At 36.8% G+C, this 23,932-nt stretch overlaps 3 protein-coding genes across 3 annotated transcripts in view; 2 read left to right on the top strand and 1 right to left on the bottom strand.

The window, feature by feature from the left end:
- Positions 1 to 950: 950 nt before the first annotated feature.
- LOC103827193 (transthyretin) lies at positions 951 to 8,809 on the top strand. Its single transcript, XM_018909708.2, has 4 exons — positions 951 to 1,074; positions 1,845 to 1,984; positions 6,496 to 6,631; positions 8,532 to 8,809. Exons 1-4 carry the CDS (start codon positions 1,006 to 1,008, stop codon positions 8,637 to 8,639), a joined length of 453 nt encoding a protein of 150 aa, XP_018765253.1. The 5' UTR covers positions 951 to 1,005; the 3' UTR covers positions 8,640 to 8,809.
- Positions 8,810 to 10,742: 1,933 nt separating this feature from the next.
- LOC103827204 (transthyretin-like) lies at positions 10,743 to 17,362 on the top strand. The gene is made up of 4 exons (XM_009102691.4): positions 10,743 to 10,882; positions 12,556 to 12,686; positions 15,213 to 15,348; positions 17,024 to 17,362. The coding sequence occupies exons 1-4, from the start codon at positions 10,814 to 10,816 to the stop codon at positions 17,129 to 17,131; spliced, it is 444 nt and encodes a 147-aa protein (XP_009100939.1). The 5' UTR covers positions 10,743 to 10,813; the 3' UTR covers positions 17,132 to 17,362.
- The window catches only part of B4GALT6 (beta-1,4-galactosyltransferase 6), a 31,776-nt gene continuing 25,058 nt past the window's right edge, over positions 17,215 to 23,932 (bottom strand). Inside the window, exons 8-9 of the mRNA XM_009102702.4 lie at positions 23,210 to 23,311; positions 17,215 to 21,940 (exon numbers count right to left, since the gene is read on the bottom strand). Of these exons, the coding sequence (XP_009100950.2) occupies positions 21,793 to 21,940; positions 23,210 to 23,311 (250 nt within the window). The 3' untranslated portion in view covers positions 17,215 to 21,792. The remainder of the gene's footprint in view (positions 21,941 to 23,209; positions 23,312 to 23,932) is intronic.

Here is a 23,932-nt window from a genome sequence, read left to right on the forward strand (position 1 = left end):
ATGTGATGCACCTGAACAAAATCAACTATACCATGCCAACTCCCCCAGATGACTTCTCCCAGCTTAGGCTGAGGCTGAGTCTACCCCTGAAAAACCTCAGAAATGTATATTTGTACATTTGTAGAAATGTACAAACATACATGTAACAATAACATTCTCATCATAATAAAAGTTTGGCAACTGGAACCTTAGCCAGATGTTAACAAAAGCTACCAGCCTTTGCTGGCTGCCCTGGCTCTTTCTGGGGTACATGGTGCAAGAGAGGACTCATTTCATTTTTCTGAGACCTTTAGCTTCCCAGGGGGACAGCTCCCTACAAGTCTTTTCCCAGTGAGGAGACCTCTGTGTCTACCTAAAGGTTGGCCAAGATGAATAATTGGAAGCTTGTGGTGGGTGACAGATTGTGTCAGATCCCATCTAAGTTGTGCCTCAAGACAGAGACATTGCACCTTTCCAACAAGCAGGGAGACTGATTGGGAATCCAGCACTGCTTGAGCCAGACTATGAACAAACTCCATCATCCATGTCCTGAGTCTGCATCCATATGTGGGATCTGACCCTCAGAAAGCACTGAACATACTGAGAAGGAACATGGGGCAGGTGCAGGGAAAGCATTGGGGCATTATCAAGCCCAACCTGAGGGCAAGACAAAGAAATTCTCCTAGAACTAGTTGGATTTCTGGGCAAACAAAGGTCATCTGTGTTATTTTGTGGAGGGCTTTCTATGAGTGTAATCTCCCCAGGCAAGGGTCATGTTTGTGTCCGTTACTTATTTTCTTTTCTCTAGTGATCCTGCAGTCCTTCCATTGACTTCAATGGCAGTGCCATGAAGCAATGGACTGACTCTAGGATTGGGCTATTTACTAAGCAAATAATCAGAATCAGCAGTTTTGGAGTCATATGGGCACCCAATAAGCAGCCTGTCTTGTTGTTGGATTGGCTATAAAACCCCAAATCCCCTCTGCTCCTGGCTGCTGGCACCAAGGCTCACTAACAGCAAGCAGAATGGCCTTTCAGTCTGTGCTCTTTGTTTTCTTAGCTGGACTGGTATTTTTCTCTGAAGCTGCACCACTGGTGAGTTTCTTTGTTTTCAAACTCAATCATTACAAGAATGATAATCTAGATTTTCAAGATGACTAGCATCCTCCTCATCCATGAAATTCTGTAACCATTGGGTTTGTCATAATGCTATTTCTGGGGGGGGGTTTATAGTATACTTCAGAATTCTTAAAATTTTTTTCTTTTCTTGTAATTTACCCACCTATTTTAAGGTATTATGGAAGGGTCAGGGATCTAGGTCATGTGACCTCTTATTTTGCTTTGTTTCTGTTTATGACTCACATCCCATATCCACAATAAAGAGGCAACTTCACCAAACAAGTGTTTCTCCAAAGCATTAAAAAATATTTTTGAGGTGTGACTAAGGGTTCCTTATAAAGTAATGAAGTCTAAGAGAGGGATATTCTTTCAGCCTTAGGATGTCATATGTATTTCTTTGTTGGTTTCCCTAGACAACATACTTTGTCTGCACTTATAGGAATTTGCTATTTTCATGTTTGTGATCATATTATAAAGGTATACCATTATACCATTTTCCTAGAGCCATTTAGAGCAACTCTAAATATTGATCAAGCAATCTGTGTGTGCAATAAAGTATCAGTATAAAGCTCTAAGATATTCTGCCCAAGAAATAGATGTTTGGAAATTAGCTTTGAATAGGATTGGCAGAGAACTTGCTTTTAAGAGAATGGTAATTCTGCAATTAGAATCTATCTTTTCTTTGGGAGAAGATTTTTGCAGCCTTGGTAAACAGTTCCTATACAACTTCTCCTCCTTTCCCCAAGGTCTCCCATGGCTCCGTTGATTCCAAATGCCCTCTTATGGTGAAAGTGCTGGATGCAGTCAGAGGGAGCCCTGCATCCGATGTAAATGTTAAAGTTTTTAAACAGGCTGAAGATGGAACCTGGCAGGACTTTGCTGTTGGGTAAGTTGTGTGATTTTTGAGGTGCCTTGGTCAAGCAATTGAGGAGTTAAAGGAATGGAGCTCTGATCAAAACAGAAATATGTTTTCTGATGCATGTGCCACACTACCAGTGTTCTCAGCACATGAATTCTGATCTCAAATCTGTTTGATTTAAGTGGAACTTATCTGTGACTGAAATGTTAATTGCAAAAATATGTTCAGATGCTCGCCTTATTTTTGCAAGGGACTAGTTTTGATACTTATTTTTTCTCCTAGCTTCAGTATAATCTTTCTTTTCTCTAGAAAGAAAAAAAAAAGCCTATTTACCACCATTTTGTAGGTAATCCAGACTAACCTGTCTTCATATGCAATGGATATAGAGCTTTATTTGCAGCAGTCACATACAAAATCCTCTCTGTAAACTTTGTCTGCACACATGTAAATAATGATTACATTATTCATCTTCTGCTGTGTATTAAATGTGCTGGTTGGAAGAAATTCCTTGACCAGAAAGTTTTTGACTACTATTGTAACACAACACAGAAGCAAAATCTCAGCAGTTTGAGGCCACTTCTCTAGCTCTGAGTGTCTTTTTCTAGAATGACAAACACCAATGGATACCTAGCATCCTTACAATTACCTTAGGATATCACAGAGGGTCAGTGACTGGTGTATGAGTAACAGACGAACACGGAAAACTAAAATTCAAGCAGCTGAGATATTTAGACATTTAACTTTCATTGCAAAAATTTGTTGAATCAGATTTTTAAATAACTCAAGATAAGTTTCCAGTAGCAGAAGAATATTCAAGCACAGAATGATAAGCACAAGAATGGACAGGAGTCAACTGTACATTTAACTGTCTTTTACTAGGATTTTTATGGGCTGATTTACACATAAACAGCAGGGAAAATAATAAAGAAAACCCCAGAGAAGAAGACTGTAAGGAGAGATAACTTTCTTTCCATCTGAATGGTTTCTTTTTATATAATGAAAACCAAGAAATGCTTTTCCCCATTGAAAAACAGCAAGAAAGCTTACAAGACTGAAAAAAACAGACAACTCTGCTCCCAAGTGCTGAGTGTTAACCTAGGAATAAATGACTCCTAAAATGGATTTATATACTTTAATGAACAGAGAAACTCCAAGACAAGTGACACATTTTTTTCAAGGTAAGCAGAGAAAAGGATAACATCTTATCCCTAGTGAGCATTGTTAGAAAATCAAATTATTTCAAATGTTTCATCAAGTACTTTTTAACAGCTAATACAAAACACAATTTACAGAAGAATAGGAGAAATGTCATGTCATTATTAAATGCCCTCACTTCTGGGGCATAACAGTGTTTTCTTGTTCAGTTTGCAACCGTGCTCTCAACAAGCCCATGGAGACAAATCCTGTAGTTCTTAGGCATCTTCTGCTGACACTTTAGGTTAGTACACTCAAGAAAATCTAATCACATCTTCTTAAACATAAATTGAGAAGATTAACCCTAGGCAAGTGAGAACCATTTTGCTGGGGGATGTCAGTGAAGGAACATTAAATCACAACTTTTATTGCAGGTAAAGATTTTGGCATTTTTCCTGACTTGCACAAAAACCAAGGCTGCTTTCAGTGATACCATTGACTTTAGGTGATGACAGTTGTTTGAACAAAGTTTTCATATGCAACTACAGTTTTATTCTTCTGGGGAAGCCAGACTATCCCTGTGTTAAAACAGCTGAAAATATGAACAAATCCAGGAACACAATCTGTAAATACTCCTGTCAGGTGAATAATATATTGAAGTTACAATTCCTAGCAGATACATATAGGAAAGTTACATTTTGTACACATGTCTGTTGTAGTTATGTTTTTACCATTTTGTTTTCTTATGTTTACTTTGCAAGCACACTTCATGGAATTAAGCAAATGGACTTAGCAACTGTTGAATTTGAGTAATGGCGTTTAAGGGGCAGTAGGGGAGTCAGAACAGTAGGATTTGACTTTATTAAGACGCTTATTTCAAAATGACTCTAGCTAAAAATAAGCAAGAAGAGATAACTTGAGCTAAGACATACTGGGGAAGGGTATAGGGCACAGAACATGTGATTTGGATTCCATATGAGCTCTTCCCATGACTAGCTTTGATCTTCTCACCCCTCACAAGCTTTTGGAAATCTAGGTCTTATCATGTGGTTCAAGAGTTGCAGTCAGCGAACACACACAGTTTTCATGTGACCTAGGTTACAAGTCATGAAAGAAAAGACTTCTGTGTATTTTGAAGTGGTTCCCCAACCCTCTTTTCTTTTTTTTTTTTTTTTTAACTCCAAAATAAGAGCTAGTGTTCCTGAGATGTTTCCTCATCAGTCTGCATCAGAGAGCACAGTTTTTCTCAGTGCAGTATGTCCTAAGAGTTCATAAACATCATTGTAGAGACAGTGAATATTTAACCTGGCCACAATATACACCTAAGGTCCAGACAGTCAAAAAGAAGCTCAGGACCACAGTATGGGCTGGCACTGTAATAACTTTACTTGAAAGGCACAGCTTTTTAATTTAGCTGTCCATCTTACAGCAGATGCTGGCAGTCCACATCCTGTTAAGAATAAGGAACCATATTATATTTAGTCCCCCACTCAGACAGAAATACAAGTGCTCTTCAGAAGCAATCACAGCATTTTGCTACCAGTGCTGAATGCTGAGCATCCCTGCCTTGTGCTAATGCCCTCCAGGCTCTGAATCACACACTGTCCTGTTGGCTGTCAGTGCAGCAATAATGCTGAAGGGTTTCTTTGTGAGACCAGTTGCATTGAATGGCTACCACTTAATAATTAAAATAAAGAAAGTGCCATTAACTTCTGGTAGTGGGCATGCCTTTTCAAGTGAGCTCTTGTTTCTAGTTTCCCAGCTGTTCTGGATGGTTAACATCTGACACTGTGGAGCAGCACCCCTTAGGGAAAGCACCATTCCAGCTCCATCCACACTTTTCTCAAACTAAAACTAATTTGTTTTTCTGAACAAAGATTTTGAGGAAAATCTTTGTTCATTTTTCCTTTTAATTGCTTGTCTAGACTATCCGGGAATATAGGCAGAAGTACGTGGATTGCTACCTTCTGCAGGATCTCAGTAATTCTGTTTCACAGCTTTAAGGACACTCACAAATAAATTCTTTCTTCTTTTATTAAAGCAATATAGATCAAACCAGAAATTTCTAATTAAACTAAAAGAAAACAGATGCATACACTTTACAAACTGACTGTGATATTTGTTTCAAATAGGACTTTGATTCTCTGCAGGTTACACTTGGTTACACTTATATTGGGCCAGTGAGATTTTGTTGGTCTTGACAAATAAGAAAAATGAAAATTAGCATGGGATTTTCAATCCTGCTACCTCTTAATTTAAGCAAAAACTCCGTCATTTAGTCTTTTTTTATTTACCACCATTAACCAAAGATTACAGGTAAGGTGAAGGAGGAGAAAGAGACTGGGAAAGAAAAGACCAATAGCACAACTGATCCTGTCCCATATAAGCAGCATATCACTGCTTTCTCCACTTCCTCTCCACCTCCTCAAGTTTGTTTTCTGCCTAGGCAGTTACTCCTTGCCATAAGACAGGAAAGTTCCACTAGTTTTCCCAGTCAAGGCTTTCTTCATTTTTCCTTCAACTAAATTATGTGATTATGAAGTGCTATAAATATCAAATAAATATTTTCAGCAGAAAAAGACCCAAACAAAAACAAACAAACACAAAAGGTTAAAAAATCAGAAACTAAGTAAAAGGAGGGAAAAGAGATAAATGGGGTTAGGATTTAAGTATGTAAATATTTAAACAGCTGTCATACAAAGCTTGAAAAGCCTCCTTTTCAAACAAATAGGGTGCAGTGCGAGCTATACTTCCTTCTTGCTACTGGAGTTTCTCTGTCCACAGTTTTTTGCTCTGAGCTGAGCACATAAGCTCTGAGCTGGGAATTCCTATTACTCATTTATATGGTACCCAGTGAAAGAGGCCCCTGCTCTCTGACCAAGGCATTGTAATTCAAATTATTAAAGTCTAATGATGCTAAATTGCTTTATCAAGACATTGTCACTAAGGGTCACATAAAATCACATCAGTGTATAGGAATAAACTCCAGAGCCTCAGTGCTAATAACTGGAAAACAAAATAATTGTCCAATAAAATTTCCTCTTGTCTCCTTAGTTTTATTTTGAGATTTGGCATCTTTCCTGTCACCACAACATTCCTTCTCCTAAGACAGTAACCTTTGGTTCCAGAGGACATTGGGTACAAGTTAAACATGTTACTAAAAGAGGGACCTCAAACCAGCCAGCTTTCATTTGTGATGTATATGGCTGAGTTGGTAGCAAGGACAGACTCTGCAATGTTTGGAAACATACACTACATAGAGGGAAGGAATTATTTCAGATTAGAATGTAGAATTCTCAATGTAGAATTTGGCACCTCTGTTATTTAATATTCCACACTGACTGTCTCTGTTTAGCATCTAAATGATAGTATAAAATATTTATATAGGTATTTAATCATTACAGGAAAACCACAGAGTATGGGGAGATTCATGATCTCACGACAGAAGAGCAGTTTGTAGAGGGAAGGTACATGGTGAAGTTTGAAACCAGCTCCTACTGGAAGGCGCTCGGGCTTTCTGCATTCCATGAATACGCTGATGTGAGTAGTGGCAAATATCCCTGATAACCAGTACACACCGATAATCAGAACACACTCCCTGTGTAGTGGCATCAGCTGGAAAGAGCAAACACAGCCCTTTAATACTGAAGGAGCAGCAACATTCAGTGAAGTGGTTCACTGCCACATAGACCTGGGCAAATAGAGGCAGTAAATATCCAGCTAAGCCACAGGAAGGAGCCAGCTTCCCTGCAAATGCTGACACAGTTCTTCCAATGTGTAGCTGTGCCCATTCACCCACTCATGCCAGTAGGGAATCTTGCTTGAAAAGAGCTACATTATTCAATAGTAGACAGTGGTCATAAGAACAAACAAGAAAAAAAAAAAGAAAAAAAAAAAAAAGACACTGCTTTTACTGATGTTGAAGGAATTGAGAGATTTGGACACCCTAATTTTATAGGAAATAAGCGATGCTTAAATCAGAGCTATTTCCCCCATATCAGTCACATGAATATTCCTGAATTCTAATATGATATGTAATTCCAGGAAAAAAACTTATTTCTGGTGTGCCTTTTTTTAAATTATGTTCAGTACCAAAATTTATAACTTTAAAAAAAAAAAAAAAAAAAAAGAAGGTATAAAAAAAGTAAAGACATAACCATAGTGGGAAAGGAAAAGCTGACTATTTCATTGATACTCAAATTTCACAAGGAGGCCAGAAATGTGATCATGTCGTGTCTCTCCCTTTGCATTCCTACACTGATTTAATGTATAAATATTCTATTTCTACTTCCATTATGTAAATATTCTACTACATTTACTTAGCACATCCAAAGTCTCTTTAAATTCTTCAGGCTTAATCTGTCATTAAAGCTCAGTTTCCCCAATTTAAGTAGTATGGAACAGCTACTGGTGGTGTTGTAGAACATTTCAAACCACAAGTTCATGGAGCTCTAGTGGAAGTCTAAAACAAATGACTGAGTCCCAGGTCCATGAAGTCTGAGGTGCAGTTTGGGTGATTTAGGTAAAAAAAAAAAACAGCAAAAATGTTCCCTAACCATTTGGATGTTTGAAAGTTGTAAGGGGTACACCTCAGAAGGTGCTTAAAAGTGCCTGACTGAGATTGTTCCAGCTAGGCTGAAGAAGCTTTTCCTTGACATAATAGCCTAGAGGCCAACAAGCTAGCCTGGGAAGTGGGAAGAGTTCAGGGATTGACTGTGTACAGGGTAACTGAAACCTACAGTCCTCACAGCCCAGCAGCTTAGAATTTGGTCATAGGAGAGATCTCTCTAGTCCACTTATAGAAAGTGCCTCATGATTTAGAAAATAGATCAAATAGTAGGCTAAAGAAAGCTGGAATTTAACCCAGGTGACAATACTTTCCTGGGAATTGTGTGTCCCAAATCCCTTTGGACTAATTAGAAGAGCAGCAGATTTGAATTCTCTCCTTGTTTTAGCAAGTCTAGCCACTCAGTTCTTAATGCAAAAACTGACCCATCATCAATGATCTTAAAAACAGGAGGGGGCACTGAAGTACAGAAAATAGCTTTGGGCTCCAGCTGCCTGCCTTGTTTGGCCATGTTACACAGGGGTTGTATTTAAATTCCCTGGGTGGAATTTCACCCCTGTCTTTCTTACTGGTCATTTGAGATACCTCCCCCTTACCCTCCTATTCCAAAGGAATTTGCCTGGCTCAGGTGTGAGTACTTCCATCCATCTTCACCACAGCTGAGGGTCTCTGAGGACCTCAGCCCAAATCTCACAAACCTCTCAGTCCTTGGCAATCCCAAAGTAATGGGAAGCATTGCCCTTCAGAAGGGTAAAAGCACTGAACAGAACCAGCAAAGTGCTATGCAGATGAAGTGGGGTGTGCTGCTCAGTTGTTAATAAGCTGCTTTGGCTCTGTGCTGTCCATGATGATCACAAGTTTTCCCTTTTCCAGGTGGTGTTCACCGCTAACGACTCCGGCCACCGCCACTACACCATCGCCGCTCTCCTCAGCCCTTTCTCCTACTCAACCACTGCTGTTGTCACTGTTCCCCAGGAATAAACATGTACTGTCTTTTCAGGCTTTCCTCCACTAGAACTATCATAGGCTTTTAGGAGGAAGGCTTCTCCTATTGCTAATGCATAACTTTTTGCTACATTAGTTGGTTTTGTTCCATTTTGTAACCTGGCAAACTTCAGACAGGTCAATAAAATATTACTTCTTTAAAACAATTTTGAATCAATTAGTGGAATTTTACTTTTTTCTAAAGTATTATGATTTGCATTAAAGTGCAAAGGACATCTGAAAAGCACGCATGGGATGACACTTGATTTAGTTTTGTTATCTTCCTTCACTGCCTTAAAGAAGCCTCACCAAATACATTGGCTCAGAACAGGAAATCCATACAGCTGTGTTACCTAAAAAACATTCCAAATAAATGTACTCAAAATAAGAAAGTCATCTGTGCTAGTCCCAGTTTATACACAGAAAATATGGTCCCACTCTCAAGCAGGTCACAGGGTGAATAGGTGAAATTCTGAATGCCTAGCAGCAGAACAAACAATGCAGAAACCATTGAAATGAGTATGACCAGAGAGCTGAAAAGTTAAAATCGGTGTACCTTTACTTAAAACTTCAGGTAAACCTCAACACATTGATGTCTCAAGAGGAAAGTTGGCTGCTCAATCAATCTAGGAAGTAATGAAGTAATTTCAATTAGCACTTTTTTAACATCTTTGATATTAAAGAATTTATTTGACATAACACATCTGGCTGCCCTATATAGGTGCATTCCAGTTAAATCCCTAATAAGTCAAATCTGTAGCCATCCTTAAAAAGAAGTTCAAAAAGAGAAGCATCATCTTAACAGTTTCTTCATATTTTTAGAAATAGGAAAAGGTGAGCTGTTGAGTGACTGTGATTCAAATAAAGTTGTTGATAAACTAACTAAAGGCTTTGAGGGCTTTAGCAGTGATTTCTGTATTGTATTTAAAGTATCCTGAAGTAGAGGAATTGGTTCTAACTGGATTACATAAACTACAGAGAAAGAAACTGAAATCATGCCAGCCAGAAACCTGCAGTACTCATTTGCCACTGACCTTGGAGTTTATACCCAGAGCCTGCTGGGATGACGGCATAGCGAGCAAATTCACAAGTTACAAAAGCTTGCCTTTAACATTCCACTGGTTACTTTTTCAGGGATTTCTAGATGCTACCATAGTTACACAACTCTTGTAAGCAATGCAAACAGTTACAAAACAGCACCCATCATAAAGTATGGAGATTTCATGGGATCCTGCTATTTCTGGAGCTTGAAAATGATAGGTTTCATTTGAAGTGTTATGCTAAGCCCACAATAAAGGACTTACATTTGCTCATATAGATACACTCAGGGGAAAAAACCAAAACAAAGAGAAAAAAATTACTCTGCTTGTAGCCATCCATAAACCTAGTAAAAGAGTGTATGTACATGTGTCTGAGCAAAGATCAGAAAGACAAAGCTGAATTTCAAGAAGCCACATTTCCCTCAATAGAACCAGATGCTTCTAGTAGGAGTTGACTTGTAGTTATGTGGGGAAAGTCCTGAACTTGTGAATTTAAAGGTCAAGAAACAACTTAAAATACTGTTAAATGTGCTTCAGAAGTTGGTGTGTAGGTCTCTTGATGCCATACTGAAAACCAAAAGTAATATATTTTTCTTCCTAGGGAAAGTGTAAGATAAAGAAGTAGCCCACAGATTATCCACCTACATTTTATTAGAGGTGGGGAGGAGAGTGACACAGAGAGAAATCTCTTAATATATGAGCATGGCTGACTCAGTTAAGCCAAGCCATAACCACAGAGAATTTCTCAATGAAATTGCTGAGTTGACATAAAATTTGTATTTCTCTCAGGTATATACAGCAATTATTCCTCAATACAGCATTATTCCTCAATAAAAAGGGAAAAATACAAAATAGATATTTCTTTGAAGAAAATTGGTGCAGTAGTTGAACTAGGCAATGTTCACAATGTTTCCACAGACAAGGATAGAAAAGACTTATTTTCACAGGCAAGGTTCATGTTTGTATGGGTTACTTATTTTCTCATTGTTTACTAAGTAAATAGTATGAATCTACGTGCTGAAAGTCATAAGGGTTTTCTGATAAGTAGCTTCATTTCAGAGGCCTTGATATAAAAATCACAGCTCCCATCATTTTCTGCTTGCTGACACAGACTTCCTAGTGGTAGGCAAAATGGCTTTTCACTCTGCATTTCTGGTTTTCTTAGCTGGCCTGGCACTTTGCACTGAAGCTGCACCATTGGTAAGTGTCTAAGGACTGAAGTCCTTCTACTGATGTAGTCCCCATTCTTTTATTTTGTTGTTTTTTCATTATTATTTTGATTTTGCAGTATGTACTGACTGTAGTTCTCTGCTATTACTCTTTTCTGTTCCTTCTTTCTCCTTCTCTAGTGATTAGTGAGAGGACTTTACAGGTAGAGAAGTAGCACTTGTCATTAACACAGCAACTACATGAAAAACAACATGTTAAACAAGAAAGGAAAAGCTATCTTATTCACTAGACAAAAAACCTTGAGCATTCATAACATGATGAACAAGTTGTGCCATGAGGAATTTCATCTCCTGTTGCAAAATCCATGCTAGAGAAAGGCCTTCTCTAGACTTCTGCCTTACTGCTGTACCCACTTCAGCTTAATCCCATGTAAGTAAAGAGCAGAGCTAAAGTCAGGATTCTTCTTTCAGAGGGCTCATTTATCCCAGGAAAGCAAGCTAAAGATTCAGAGGCTTCAGCCTGAAATTCTCCTACAACAGCCTTGTCTCTCTCTCTCCCCTCATCTACTCATTTTTCCTCTCAACTCTGATCCTTGGGAAAATAGTACCTGACTAAGGCTGTTGAGGAATTAGGGCTCCATTGAACTCCCAGGGTGCAAAAGTCAGGAAATCAGCAGTGGCAGTGCAGCCCTTCTTGCCGAGGCCTGCCAAGTAACACCAGTGAGGAGCCACTGCATTCCAGAAAGGGAGCATGGGGAATTGGGCATACAGGGAGTGTAGATACATGCTGATACACTGGTATGATACTAGACAGGGCTCCTGGCCTGTGGAACATCCCAGATTGTGAGAGGGCATGAAAGAGAGGGCTCTTAATTTTTAACCATCCACATCACAATTCATTTTACAATGATTAAATGGATATCAGTGACTGCTATTTTGAGATCATCCCTGATTAGCACCTTTTACAAAGCTCTATTTTCTCACTCTTCATCTGCAGAATTGGGTGGGGTCAAAGCACTGATTCAATTCTATTTTTGAAAAGGTAAAACATCAGGCCATAATCACTACTTGTGATGGATGTATTGGGATGAAACTGCAGCCACTCTATTTGAAGGAAAGTTTTCCTCTGCTGTCCTTGTGTAGCTGCCAGGGTTGACAAATCTGATTCAACCTGCTGCTAGGAGAGAGTCTGTATGTGGTGCTTATCATGCTTACAGCAGAACTGCAACTCTGTGGCAACAGAGATAGCTCTGTGGAACAAGGTATCAGAGGCTCTCAAATCCAGAAAGCTGCGTTCAAATTGCCAGTCCAAAACACAGGAGAAGAGTTGGCAGATAGTTAAACATTCCTCCTACCTTTGAGGATGTAATTATGTCCTGTTGAGGCCACAATTTAGTTGCAACTTCATGCTGGAGATGATGTGTACTAAGCCATGCCAAAGAAGAAATAGAAATGTGGTCTCACACCTGCAGTGCCTCCTTGGTGTACATGGCTACACGCCCAACAGCTCCTGAAATCTTCCTTCCTGGCTCTACCATATCCAGCCCCCAGAAAGCTTCAGATTATGTTTCCTCGGTACACAGCAATATTCTCATGGAAAATATGGTCTCTACTGTAGATCTGAAGAATAATATTCCTTACTGTTTTATGATGCAATGTCACTTACCCTTCTTGCAACACAAAAATTCTCTCTTCCTATGGCAGGACCCTCCTGATGCCAAGCATCCTCTTTCTGTAAAAGTTGTGGATTCCGTCCGAGGAAGTCCAGCTTCAAATGTTGCAGTTAAATTATATAAAGGAGCTGCAGATGGATCTTGGGAACTGTTAAATTCACAGTAAGTCACACTAAAATAATGAGTGAAAGATGGGAAAGACAATGGGAAGAGGCCAAATAGTTGAAAGAGCAGTTCCATATTCTCTAAAGTGAGATGTCTGTTTTGCTCAGAGGAAAGATAACATACAATTGAATTTACTTGCTGCAGACTGTCTTCTAAATGTACTGCAGTTTCAACTACAAAAATGGGTTTATAGTGCTTTATAAATCTTATGAACACAAGAAAGTATTTTAAACTATCCTTTAATTCAGTCATCACTTCTCTTTAATTTCGTTGCAAAGGTCTATATTACCTTAAAGTACACAGCAATGAACTGCTGCATTGTTACCAGAAATATCAGATAGTCCCTTACATTTTGAAACCAAGACTCTAGTTTAGAATCACACCTTTATTGGCCACTTCTAAATGGATTTTCATTTCTTACAACACCACAGTTTTAAAAAGAAACTGGTTTGAACATATGCCACATCATATTTTATAACCTTCTTTACCCCAAGATAAAGGATTTAGCCAAAAGGAGAAAATTTGGGGGATAAATCTTTCTCACCTTCTCCCTCTCAGAGAAGCTATCACGCCTCAAATAATAAAAAAGAATCTCCAGATATATAAATATTGACTTTATATATATAAATATAAAGTCTTTTGAAACAATATAATTATAGAATTTAAGATGAAGATGACTTTTTTAAATTGCCCCCTATTTTAGTAAATATTAACACTTAAAAACAAAAACAAAAGCAATTTTTGCTTAAAGTATAGCCTGAAATTAAATTGGAAAAATTCTTAGGGGATACACTGAATGAGCATTCCTTATTCACCAAGCAATATTCCACTTCCACACTAAGCTGCTCATGATAGTTGCAAAGTTTCACCTGAGACCTTTCCAGGTATGTTAACAGTCTATTACACCTTGAAAAAATAGTGAGAAAGGGCTCTCAAGGGCTAAAGCTGGCCTAGCACATGAACTTCAACAGTGGAATCCCAGACTCGGATGCATTTCTATGAATTTCTGCAGAAACTGCTCAAATGCTTCTTTGGTGTCACAGAGCAGTGGGTGGGCACAAGCAACACTGCTCTCATGTGTCCTTGAAAAATATAGGTACAGTGAAGGCCATACATACTTGTACAACGTGGGGAAAACAATCTATTCATGTTGTCCTGCTTAAATTGCCTCACTCCCTCAAGTGAGAAGACAATTTCACACGTATTCTATCACTGTAAACGCGTGAAATTTTCCAGTAAGAGTGTTCAGCTCACTTATCTTCATTTCTGAGCTTAGAGACTCTATATAAAGATACTCATAACAGCTGGATGTTGATTGAAGTCTCAAAAACACATTTAACATTTGAAACAAGCAGTAAAGTAACCAGTTAATTGTCCTGTAACAAAATCAAAGATTTTGTTCCCAATCAAAGATGCACTTTATATTATCTGAAAAAGTTTAGTGGAGAAGTGACCAGTTATCTAGCAATGATCAGTCTATGACAAAGGGAAAAAAAGAGACAAATGAACAGATATAAATCTTCTGATAACTGACTACGGAGCATCTTCTAAGGTATAAATGGTATTCCATACTTTCTTTTTTAAGCTACATGAAAAAACCAATCTTTAGTATTGTACTGCACAATGACATTATTTTTCTCTGCATGCAATTTGAATAAAATATGTTCTGAAAAAATTTGGCAACTATAACAAAAGACAGTGGTCTTTACATACCAAAATCAGGCACTGGCAGCTCTGTTATTTGTGAATAAAAAACCTAATAAAAAACCTCCTAGCATTACAAAACTTATTTCACAGAAAGGTGCTTCAAAAAAAGAACATGTCTGAGAGACAGCATTCAATATTGCCTCTGGACTCCTAGATGGGCTGGTCTTCAAAGATGTATGGTATAATACCATTATTAGGGCTTTAGATAACACTGATAGTATCTTCAAATCAAACAAAACTGCCTGTTTGTTGAGGCCAATACAAACCACAAGGAATTCCATGAGGCTTCACTGCTAGCTGACCTACGGTCATTTCAAATAGCAGAACTCAAATTTCTAATAGCCAACTGTGAACAATATTTATACTGATAAAACAACTCAATGCATTTAAATAAGAAAGAAAACCATGGAAAAATCAGGACATTGACCCTACTTAGCTGCACAGTGAGTGCATCATAGAGCTTCCACGTTGCTTACAGCAGTGGTGAAGTTTTCCCTCTGAGTGGGTTCATTTAATTGAACTCCAAGACTCTGCCAAGAGTCTATGAACAATAATGCCAGTTTTTGGCTCGCCACCAAACCATGCAGAGTTAATGAGATGGCAGGCAGCCATCTGCTGTGGTCACTGTGGAAGTAGCAAATGTCAAGATAAGCTCTGAGGCATCCATAATACAGATGGACAGAAGCCATTCCAGATCAATAGAAGTATTCATCCTATTACTTAAGCCACACACCACTCAAGTTCAATTGCTAAAAAATGCATCTTTCTCAGGCTTTTAACCAAACTATAAACGTGTGTTCTTCTACCATTACACAGACAAACCAATGAAAAAGGAGGTCTCCCAGAGCTTACAACGAAAGAACAATTTGTAGCAGGGTTATACAAGCTTGAGCTTGATACAGCCTCTTACTGGAAGAGTCTGGGCTTGAATCCCTTCCACCAACATGCTGATGTGAGTATTCCTTTTTTCCTCTACTTCAGTTGCAAAGAATAAAGATACTTAATATGTGTGGACTTCAGTTACTAACTGCGAATGTTGAACTTTATTTTCAGTTGAAAATATTTCCACATAAACACTTTAAATCCACAGTCTCAAAGCAGTGTAGGAACACAGTCATAACAGAACCTAATTACTAGCTCCCCCACAAGTCTCAAAGCTCCTCAATGCATTATTTATGGAGAGGTTTTCATTCCTTCTGCCTCTAATTAAACCCATAATTGTTTTTGTGATTATTCTAAGTGTTTGAGGGACAAGTGGAGTACTCTGTGAAGTCTCCTGGGAAAAGCATTGATCTTTCTTTTGGAGACAACATTTTCATGGCTACAGACAAAGTTCATAATTTAGATTTTTAAAGAAACTAAAGTATGTACTATGTTCTGGATGCTTGGAGCCCCAGTCTACAACAGAAAAAAAAAAGGTGCAACATGCCTCTTTCATTTGCCTGGGACAAATAAACTGGTTAGAGGACAGTGTTCCAAACCAGGTACTGCTGGATTTTGGGACTGTCTCCTTCCCCTCAACAGCATTAGTGCTTTCTTATGACCTTTCAGTAGCAGCAGCTCTGTGTTAGTTGTTTGTTGGACTGTGATAGATCTGCTTAGCTGTTCCTTATCTCCATGAAGAAAAGGTGGCTAATGCTTGGATTAAATTCTCTCTTCCAAGAAATGAAAGATGATATTCTTATACTGGACAATAATGAAGGTTAGAAGGTTAGATAGCCTTGCCTTCTGTGGGAACTGAAATAAAAAAGGGAAGAAGAAAGATTTACAGCATGTAAGTGAATTGATTGTATATCAAGATAATGGTTGACTGGAAATTAATTTAATCTACAGTGCCTTCTTTCTTAAAAATAAGCCTCAGTAGGGAACATATTTTGCTCACTTCACTGGTTGTTTCATATGCATCTTTTTTATTAATGTTGAAAGGAGCACAAGCTGTGCATCACAGAATGCTATTAAACTGGCTATTTTAAAAGCTGACACCTCTCATCTCACAACACAAAATATTGTATTATGTGGAGTGAGAAATCAAAGGACAGGATGTGCTGGTCAGGGAGATGTTAATAGGACTGTGGTAAATTATTCATATGTAAGGTTATTATCATGCTGTGGCCAGATAACTAATGCAGTCTTCTCTAACTACTAGATTTTGAATCAGAACTAAAGAAACTCATTGTTTTATACTCTGGCCTAATGATAGCTAGTGCAGCACTGTTTAATTCTGTTCCTTGAAGTACAGAATATGGTAAGAGTAACAAAAGCATTCCAGCACTTGAAAGAATGAGCAAATGAGCTAGCTTTTTTTTTTTTTAAATAAAGTAAATCAATGGGGTTCATAGAAGACCTTCATAAAGAAACAAGAAAAGAAGTCTTGTTGCTATTTATGAGTACCAACAAGGAAATGCCAATTTGGGTAATAAATAAATTGAATAACGTCTTAAATAATGTGACATTTATACTTTTAATAAAAGATATTTAACCAGCAGAAAAACTGTGTGTTACAAGCAGACACTTCAGAGTGAGAATACTTCTGAAGTTTCATGTGAAATTACATACAATGATCACAATGACCATCTAGGCTTTTACTTATTCTCATTTTGTCTCATATTTGTTTTTTCTTTTTCCAGGTGGTGTTCACAGCTAATGATGCTGGTAATCGGCGTTACAAGATTGCTGTTGTCCTCAGTCCCTTCTCTTACTCAACCACAGCAGTAGTTAGTGAGCCAGTGGAATAAAAGCTGACATTAAGCATGAAAATAAATAAATGAAAAGAACTTAGTATCTGAATGTAGCAACAGCTTTAGATTTCATAGTATATCCCTAACAGTAAGTTTTTTATTCACTTTGTAAACCTTAGGAAGAAAGTGTATTGACTTTGTTTTCAAATACTCTTCTGGATAAAAGTATTCTGCATTTCTGTATTGTGAGTATTGCCCTTCTGAATAAAAGTTAAGGATTTGAAAAACTTCAGGAAAAAATGTATTGAAATCCCACTATGGGGACTCTGAGAATAAACCAATCTTCCATGAAGTTGATAAACTAAACTTCTTCTTCCAAAGGAATTGAACAAAACACATCTGTGAAAGGTGTCTCATGAAAAGCAAGACAGAAAATACAGTCCACCACTACCATCTCCTATGTTTTGTTAATGCAGCCCATAACAGATGAAATCACATGACATTACTCACTCAGGGCCTCACACAATTATCAAGATAAACTCACCTCTCAATTCTGATTTTGGGGAGATAGAAGTGAAAGCAGGTAAAGCTGACAGCATAGTAGAACAGCATTTAAACATGCTAAGCAGGCTGCAGATACTTAAAATGCTTTCTTTCCTGTTTTCCAATATATCATAACTTGTGACATTTTCAAGGACAGACCAGAAGCCTGTGTTTCAGAAAAGTATATCACTCAAATATGCTTGAAGAAGCTTATTCATGTATTTGCAGAAAATTCTGCAAATATTTTCCCAAGTGAAAGTACTCCCCAGAATTACTTGCATTCCTCAAACCATCAAATATTTTCATAAATAGCTGTAAAATGCAAACAAAAATAAGGATAACTGATGAATCCTGAGAAAATCAGGTTCCTATTTAATGCCAGGAGAAATATGGATGAATCCTTCTATTCCCATTATAGTAATTCCTATATAGGGTGGAACCATTAGGGGATTCAACAGAAGAGCAACCCTGTATTGGAAAAGTATACAAAAAGGTTGAGTCACTTAGACTCAATAAAACCCAAAGCTGAAAGCCTGTAAACACAAAGAAAGGGAAAACGCCCTGCTAGCCTGAGGCTTGATCTCATCACAGCCTAACCTGATGAATTTGGACAGGTGTGTCCTTTTTTTTTGCTGTTACTTTGGGGTATTGAGCACTAGAAAAACAAGCATTTTATCTAGAAACAAAACACAGAGTTAAAGTCTTTTCCACAGAATCTCAGAATAAACAAACCAACACAATCTTTAGAACATTATATTTCATAAAAGACAATGATAAAAAAGTACAAACATTTTCATGAACAAAAAAAACCCAAAACTATGATAGTACACAGGAAATTCCCAGCATTTGTTTCAGTGCATTTTTTCATTGAGCCTATCTTACATACCTCTACAAATAAAATAATCTTAAGTACACTTCTGCTTGCTGATATGCAATGGATCCTTTAATTTTTTTAAACAGCTGGCTCATTAGTAACCCACTACAGCAATTAGTAAACATAACAATAGAAAAATAGAGTGTCAAGATCCAAGAAAAAGGACATTTTGCACTTGCTTTTCAACACACTGCCTATTTGAAAAGTTGACTTTATATTTTATATTCTCCTACTTAAATTTGAAGTATAGAAAATGGGCTTGAGAATATCTTAGCACATTAACCAGATTCTACTTTTAATATTTCTGTAATGTTTTTACTTGCTAATTTGCAAGAGTTTCAGAATCTTGTAAAATACTTCCTTCTTCTTCTCCCTCCATGCTCACTCCTTGAAGACATCTCTTATTTGCCTTGTCAGCAATACAAAAGCCAATGTGATTGGCTTCTCTCTACATTTTACAAGAACCATGAAATTATCAAAAGGAATGTGCACAACTCTTAGTTCTGCATCGTATTTATTTTGTTTGAAGGCACTGTCTATGTTAAAATTCACTACAGAAGAGTACTGAGTTCAGACAGGTAGTATACAAACACTATTTTGATGTAATTTAAGATGGCAACTTCTAAAACTTCCCAACAAAGTAATAAAAGGTATTTAGAGAAGAGTGTTGGTCAACAATTCATAATTTAACATCCATTATTTTGGGGCACCAAAATGCAAAATTTTTATGAACTCAGCTATATGTCACAATCCATTCACATAGTGGGTTTAATTCACATTTTTCTAGGACCATACATGATCAATCACTTAAAGCTGTAAAGTTATATTAGTTCAGCCACAACATATGTGTAATACAGTATGTATATATGTAAGTATATATACATATATATGCATTAGATTTTTTAAAATTGCACATAAATTTCACAGAATGCCTAAGAAATGGGAACAAAAGCATGCTTCAGAAAATAGTACAGACCTACAATACCATAGCATGTTTCATAAATGTAGGTGTGAAATTGTAGGTACACCTGTACTGAAAACCAGAAATCACTTCAAAATTACATGAGGGATTTAAAAATTTGTTCAACTGTTCTTAAAGAACTGTATTAGTCAGCTATGAAATAAGACTAATTTTATTTTGAAGATATAATTGTTCATACAGTGTATTATCTCGGCTTTCTCCATATGCTTCAGAATGTTCTATGCACCCAGTTATGGAAAAATCTATCAGGAGGTGAGCAAACAACCACTTATGCATGCTTTTGAAGGATGTTTTCTTCACTTTATGCTTTTAGTTATTTTCATTGTATTACATCATTCCTAAAGCATATTAGATTAACTGGTAGACATTAAGGTAATTCCTGTATGGTATAAAATATCCCTTACAATTGTTCTCAACTACTAAATTAAATAATAAAATTTCTACTAAATATTTGGGATGCCTACAGCTAAGCTCGTAACGTTACTGAAGGATGGCTAAGGGCAAAATTTGCTGCTGGGATGCCAAAGAAATAAAAGGTGTTTATGGCAAACAAACTTAAAATATAAAAAACACCACAGTATCTGTGGTAGCAATTTAAGAAACCAACATATAGGAATGACTTAAAGTTAGGATTCTTTGTCAACACTCTTACAGAACACTCTATGGATAAACAATCCTTATTATATATACTGCTTTCCATTCTTTATTGGAGCAGAAGTCAGTCTTTGGTTCCTAAAGAGTTGAGTAACTGTGACAAACAAAAGAGTTTAGTACATCTTGGTCACTATATTCGCATTAACATAGAAAATAAATGACCTGGTCCTTTTCCTTTGTATTAACAAGGGATGTAAAAAAATATTAGTAAAGATAATAATGCTTAGCAGTGGGATACTTTTAGGTAGCATAACATTACAAGCAAAAAGAAAATAAGAAGATAAGGAAAGAGGCTAGTTACTCATACATTTAACACCACAAAAATAGAGAAACAGACAGGACCAATCCTTAGCGGGACTGTGCAACCTCAATCTCATTGACAGTCATCGACTTGAGGATCCTCAGTGCATCATAGAAGCACTCAGCACTCTACCAGAATAGGCCCTTAAATAGCTATATTGAATAATATATTATGAGTGGAATTTTAAAAAGCACTTGAGATTGGCCTGCTTTCTGTTCCGCTTATGTCATCACCGTCCTCATCAGCAGAACAGCACGACCAACACCGTGCTTCTGAGAATCCCACACTGCAAGCATTTGAACTATCAGAATTATGTTCTAATATTCTCTTAAAAATCTAACTTTAATATTCTTCCAATGAAGACACATTTTTGGCTCTTCTGGTTTTGGAGGAATAAAAGTGCTGCTTACTAGAATTAAAAAAAAAAAAAAAAAAAGAACAATACCAAAATACTGTATGCACCCAGACACATCGTTTTAGGCATTAAAATCCCTGACATTGACACTAGTGGCACACTTGGATACAGTTAAGAGTTCCTCTAGATCATAATATGCAACAACTGCAAGATTTTCTGTAATACACATGCAATATGCATATAAATACGATTCAGATGGCAGGCAGGGTATCATACAATTTTGCTGGCAATAAATAAAATCAAAAGCTTTCTCTCTAGCAGGTTCATATAAGAATTCGATTTTTCTAAATAGATATGCAGAAGGCCTAGAGCTCAAAACTAGTATAACAGTTTACAGTCATAGCTGGCCAACAATTAATATTTCCTTCATTTCACATAAGGTATAACCTTTTTATAAGCATACTTACATTTTACACTTGTTCTTTCATGCTAATAAAAACATTCCTATAGAATTCAAACAAGAACACACTCAAATACATACTGAAGCATAAAATATTGAACAATTGAAAAGCAATGTACACACATTAATTTACATCACATATTTACAAAGCACATTTTAAAAAGAAAAAAAAGCATTCATTTAAATATGAGGAGGGGCAGTTTAGTATAAAAAATTCCTGGAAGAGGCCTCTGTCCTTACTTCCAGAGAAGCTACAAGTCTGTTTCTGTAGTTTATATAGTTGAGTAGTTAAGATAGAGAATGTGAAGAATGAAGGCTTGAACAGTAGTCTCACGCTGTAAACATCTGAGTGGTAGCTGCTGGCTTTTCTTCCAGATCAAAACACATGGTACATACAATCACTTCTCATCCCAAATATGCATCATCAGTTGGTCAAAAAACTAATTCAAAGCTGTGGTCTGTTGTTTTTTTTTTTTGTTTTACAGTGTTTATCAGTAGCTTCCAGTGTTAAAAGTTTATTCTGGTAGGATTCTTGTCATTCCACTTCCATCAATAGTCTCTAACAGGAGCAAGTTCTGGCAGGAGATTAACAGTTATATTTTTATACAATCTACTGACAAGTATTTTAGGAGTATATACTAAATTGTTCAACCCATCAATATACTGACGTTCTCTGGAATATCTCAGAAGTTTGTATCTGCAGAAGGAGTTGGAAGAAGAAAAATGAGAAACATTTGCAAGAAACAATTCAGTTGATGCTAGACATGATGTTAGACTGTCAATGACTGCAACAGTCATTTAATTTTCAAGTATACCTTAAATTCTGAAACTACTTCTCAGACCCTTGAAATTACCAAATAACCTACCTTAGGTTTAAAAACAAGATTTTAAAGATTTTTAATACAATTAGATTTTATGGTCACATATGCAAGTTAACATCAGGATTAAATAACAAAGGAAGCATTCAATACGTAAGTTTCTTATGGTCCCAAACTAAACAGATTTTTTAAAATTATTCAATTTCTTCATGTTCTTTTGCTATAAAATTCAACTAAGGAGTTTGGGGAAGATTTAGGAATCTTCACTATTCTTTATTATACATTGAAATGTCTGAAATTATTTTCATTTCACTCTTGAGACTCCTGCATTTGCAAACATCTAAATTTGAGGTGATTAAAAAAAAGTTCCCCTCCCCCTGGTTATCCATATATACATTTTCATTTCCTTTAACTGATTTACTCATCTCTACTGTGCATGTCTATAATTTTATTCATAATTCAAAACTATGAATAAAAGAGAAAAAAATATATTCCCAGAAAAAGATGACAGAATTGAGCAGTATTTCTAGTTACCTGAAAACACTTATCATAAACCTTTTATTTTGTGTTTCACCTTCTAAATTTTATATGTAGTTTATCTGCTGCATTCTGATTTCTATTCCATTCCAGGGCAGCCAGAACCTACCGGCCAGTTTAAGTGTTTTGTATCTTTGTAGCAAAAAGAACCCCAAAAGAAAAGGTTTAAATCAACATATGCAGGAAATAAGAAGATCTGTATCTCAAAAAATAATGAACTATGAGGGAAGAAACCAATCCTTGAGGACTTTTGAAGTCAGTTTTCATGCAGGAGTCCTTTGCCCTAGCTGGACTGCTCCCCTTTGCAAAATATCCAAAATAGCCAACTAATGGAGCCCTGCCAGCACTAATGCCCAAACTATTATGGAACAACAACATTATGGATCAAAGGTTATGATGATAATATCTTCTGACACGCAAATTTAGTCTCTCTCATAGTTAAATAAAAAATATTTGAGCAGCAAACATAACGTATTTAAGAAAATACAAATTTTAGCACCAAAGAGGAAATAACACTGATAAGAACTGACTGCTTATTCATATGTGTGGGTGCAAGAAAAAAAATTTACATCTTTAGCTGTAGTATTTGATTATTTCTCTGTTCTTCTTACCGTCCTAAAAACTGGACTTCACCTCTGTGATGATGAGGAATGGATTTGTACTTCCCTAAATCACCTTCTGGTCTTGTTACATTGTATCCAGCATAGTGAACCCTGCAGTATAACACATAAAAATTGTAAAAACATCTTCTTACAACTTGTCATACAAGATAAAGTGAAAAATACACATCAAATATTTTAAAGCTAAGTCTTTATGTTCACGGACATTCCCTTCCTAAAAAAAACCCACAACACTCCAAACCCAACAACTAAAAAAGCTGTCAAAACACACTGCAAAATAATAATAATTTCATATTTAATGAAATTAAATATTTCATGCTTGTTCCAGCATAAAAGCATGGAAATAGCAAGAAAAGAGTATAAAAACAAACTTGTCCTTTAAAACGTATCTCTTTATCTATAAACTGATGCAGACACTTTCAATAGCTCAGTTAGAGCAGTTTACTCGTTCACTGTGAGCAGCTGGCAATGCCATGAGCAGGGCTGTCCCATTGCTCACTGGCACTAACTTAAATTAAACTCTCTCTCAAACACTGCCTCTAAGACATGAAACTCGTGCTTACACTAGATGTCTGTGGGGTGGTATTTCATAATGTTAGCAGTAAGAGTGATGCAATGTGCTTAGCATGGATACCTGTTGTTATATCTGTTGTGACTAGACCTAGATCCTAAAAAACTACTAGTTGCCCCCAGGCCAATAAAAAACAACATTAT

This window comes from Serinus canaria, chromosome 2 (genome assembly GCF_022539315.1).
Source record: "Serinus canaria isolate serCan28SL12 chromosome 2, serCan2020, whole genome shotgun sequence".
Taxonomy (NCBI): domain Eukaryota; kingdom Metazoa; phylum Chordata; class Aves; order Passeriformes; family Fringillidae; genus Serinus; species Serinus canaria.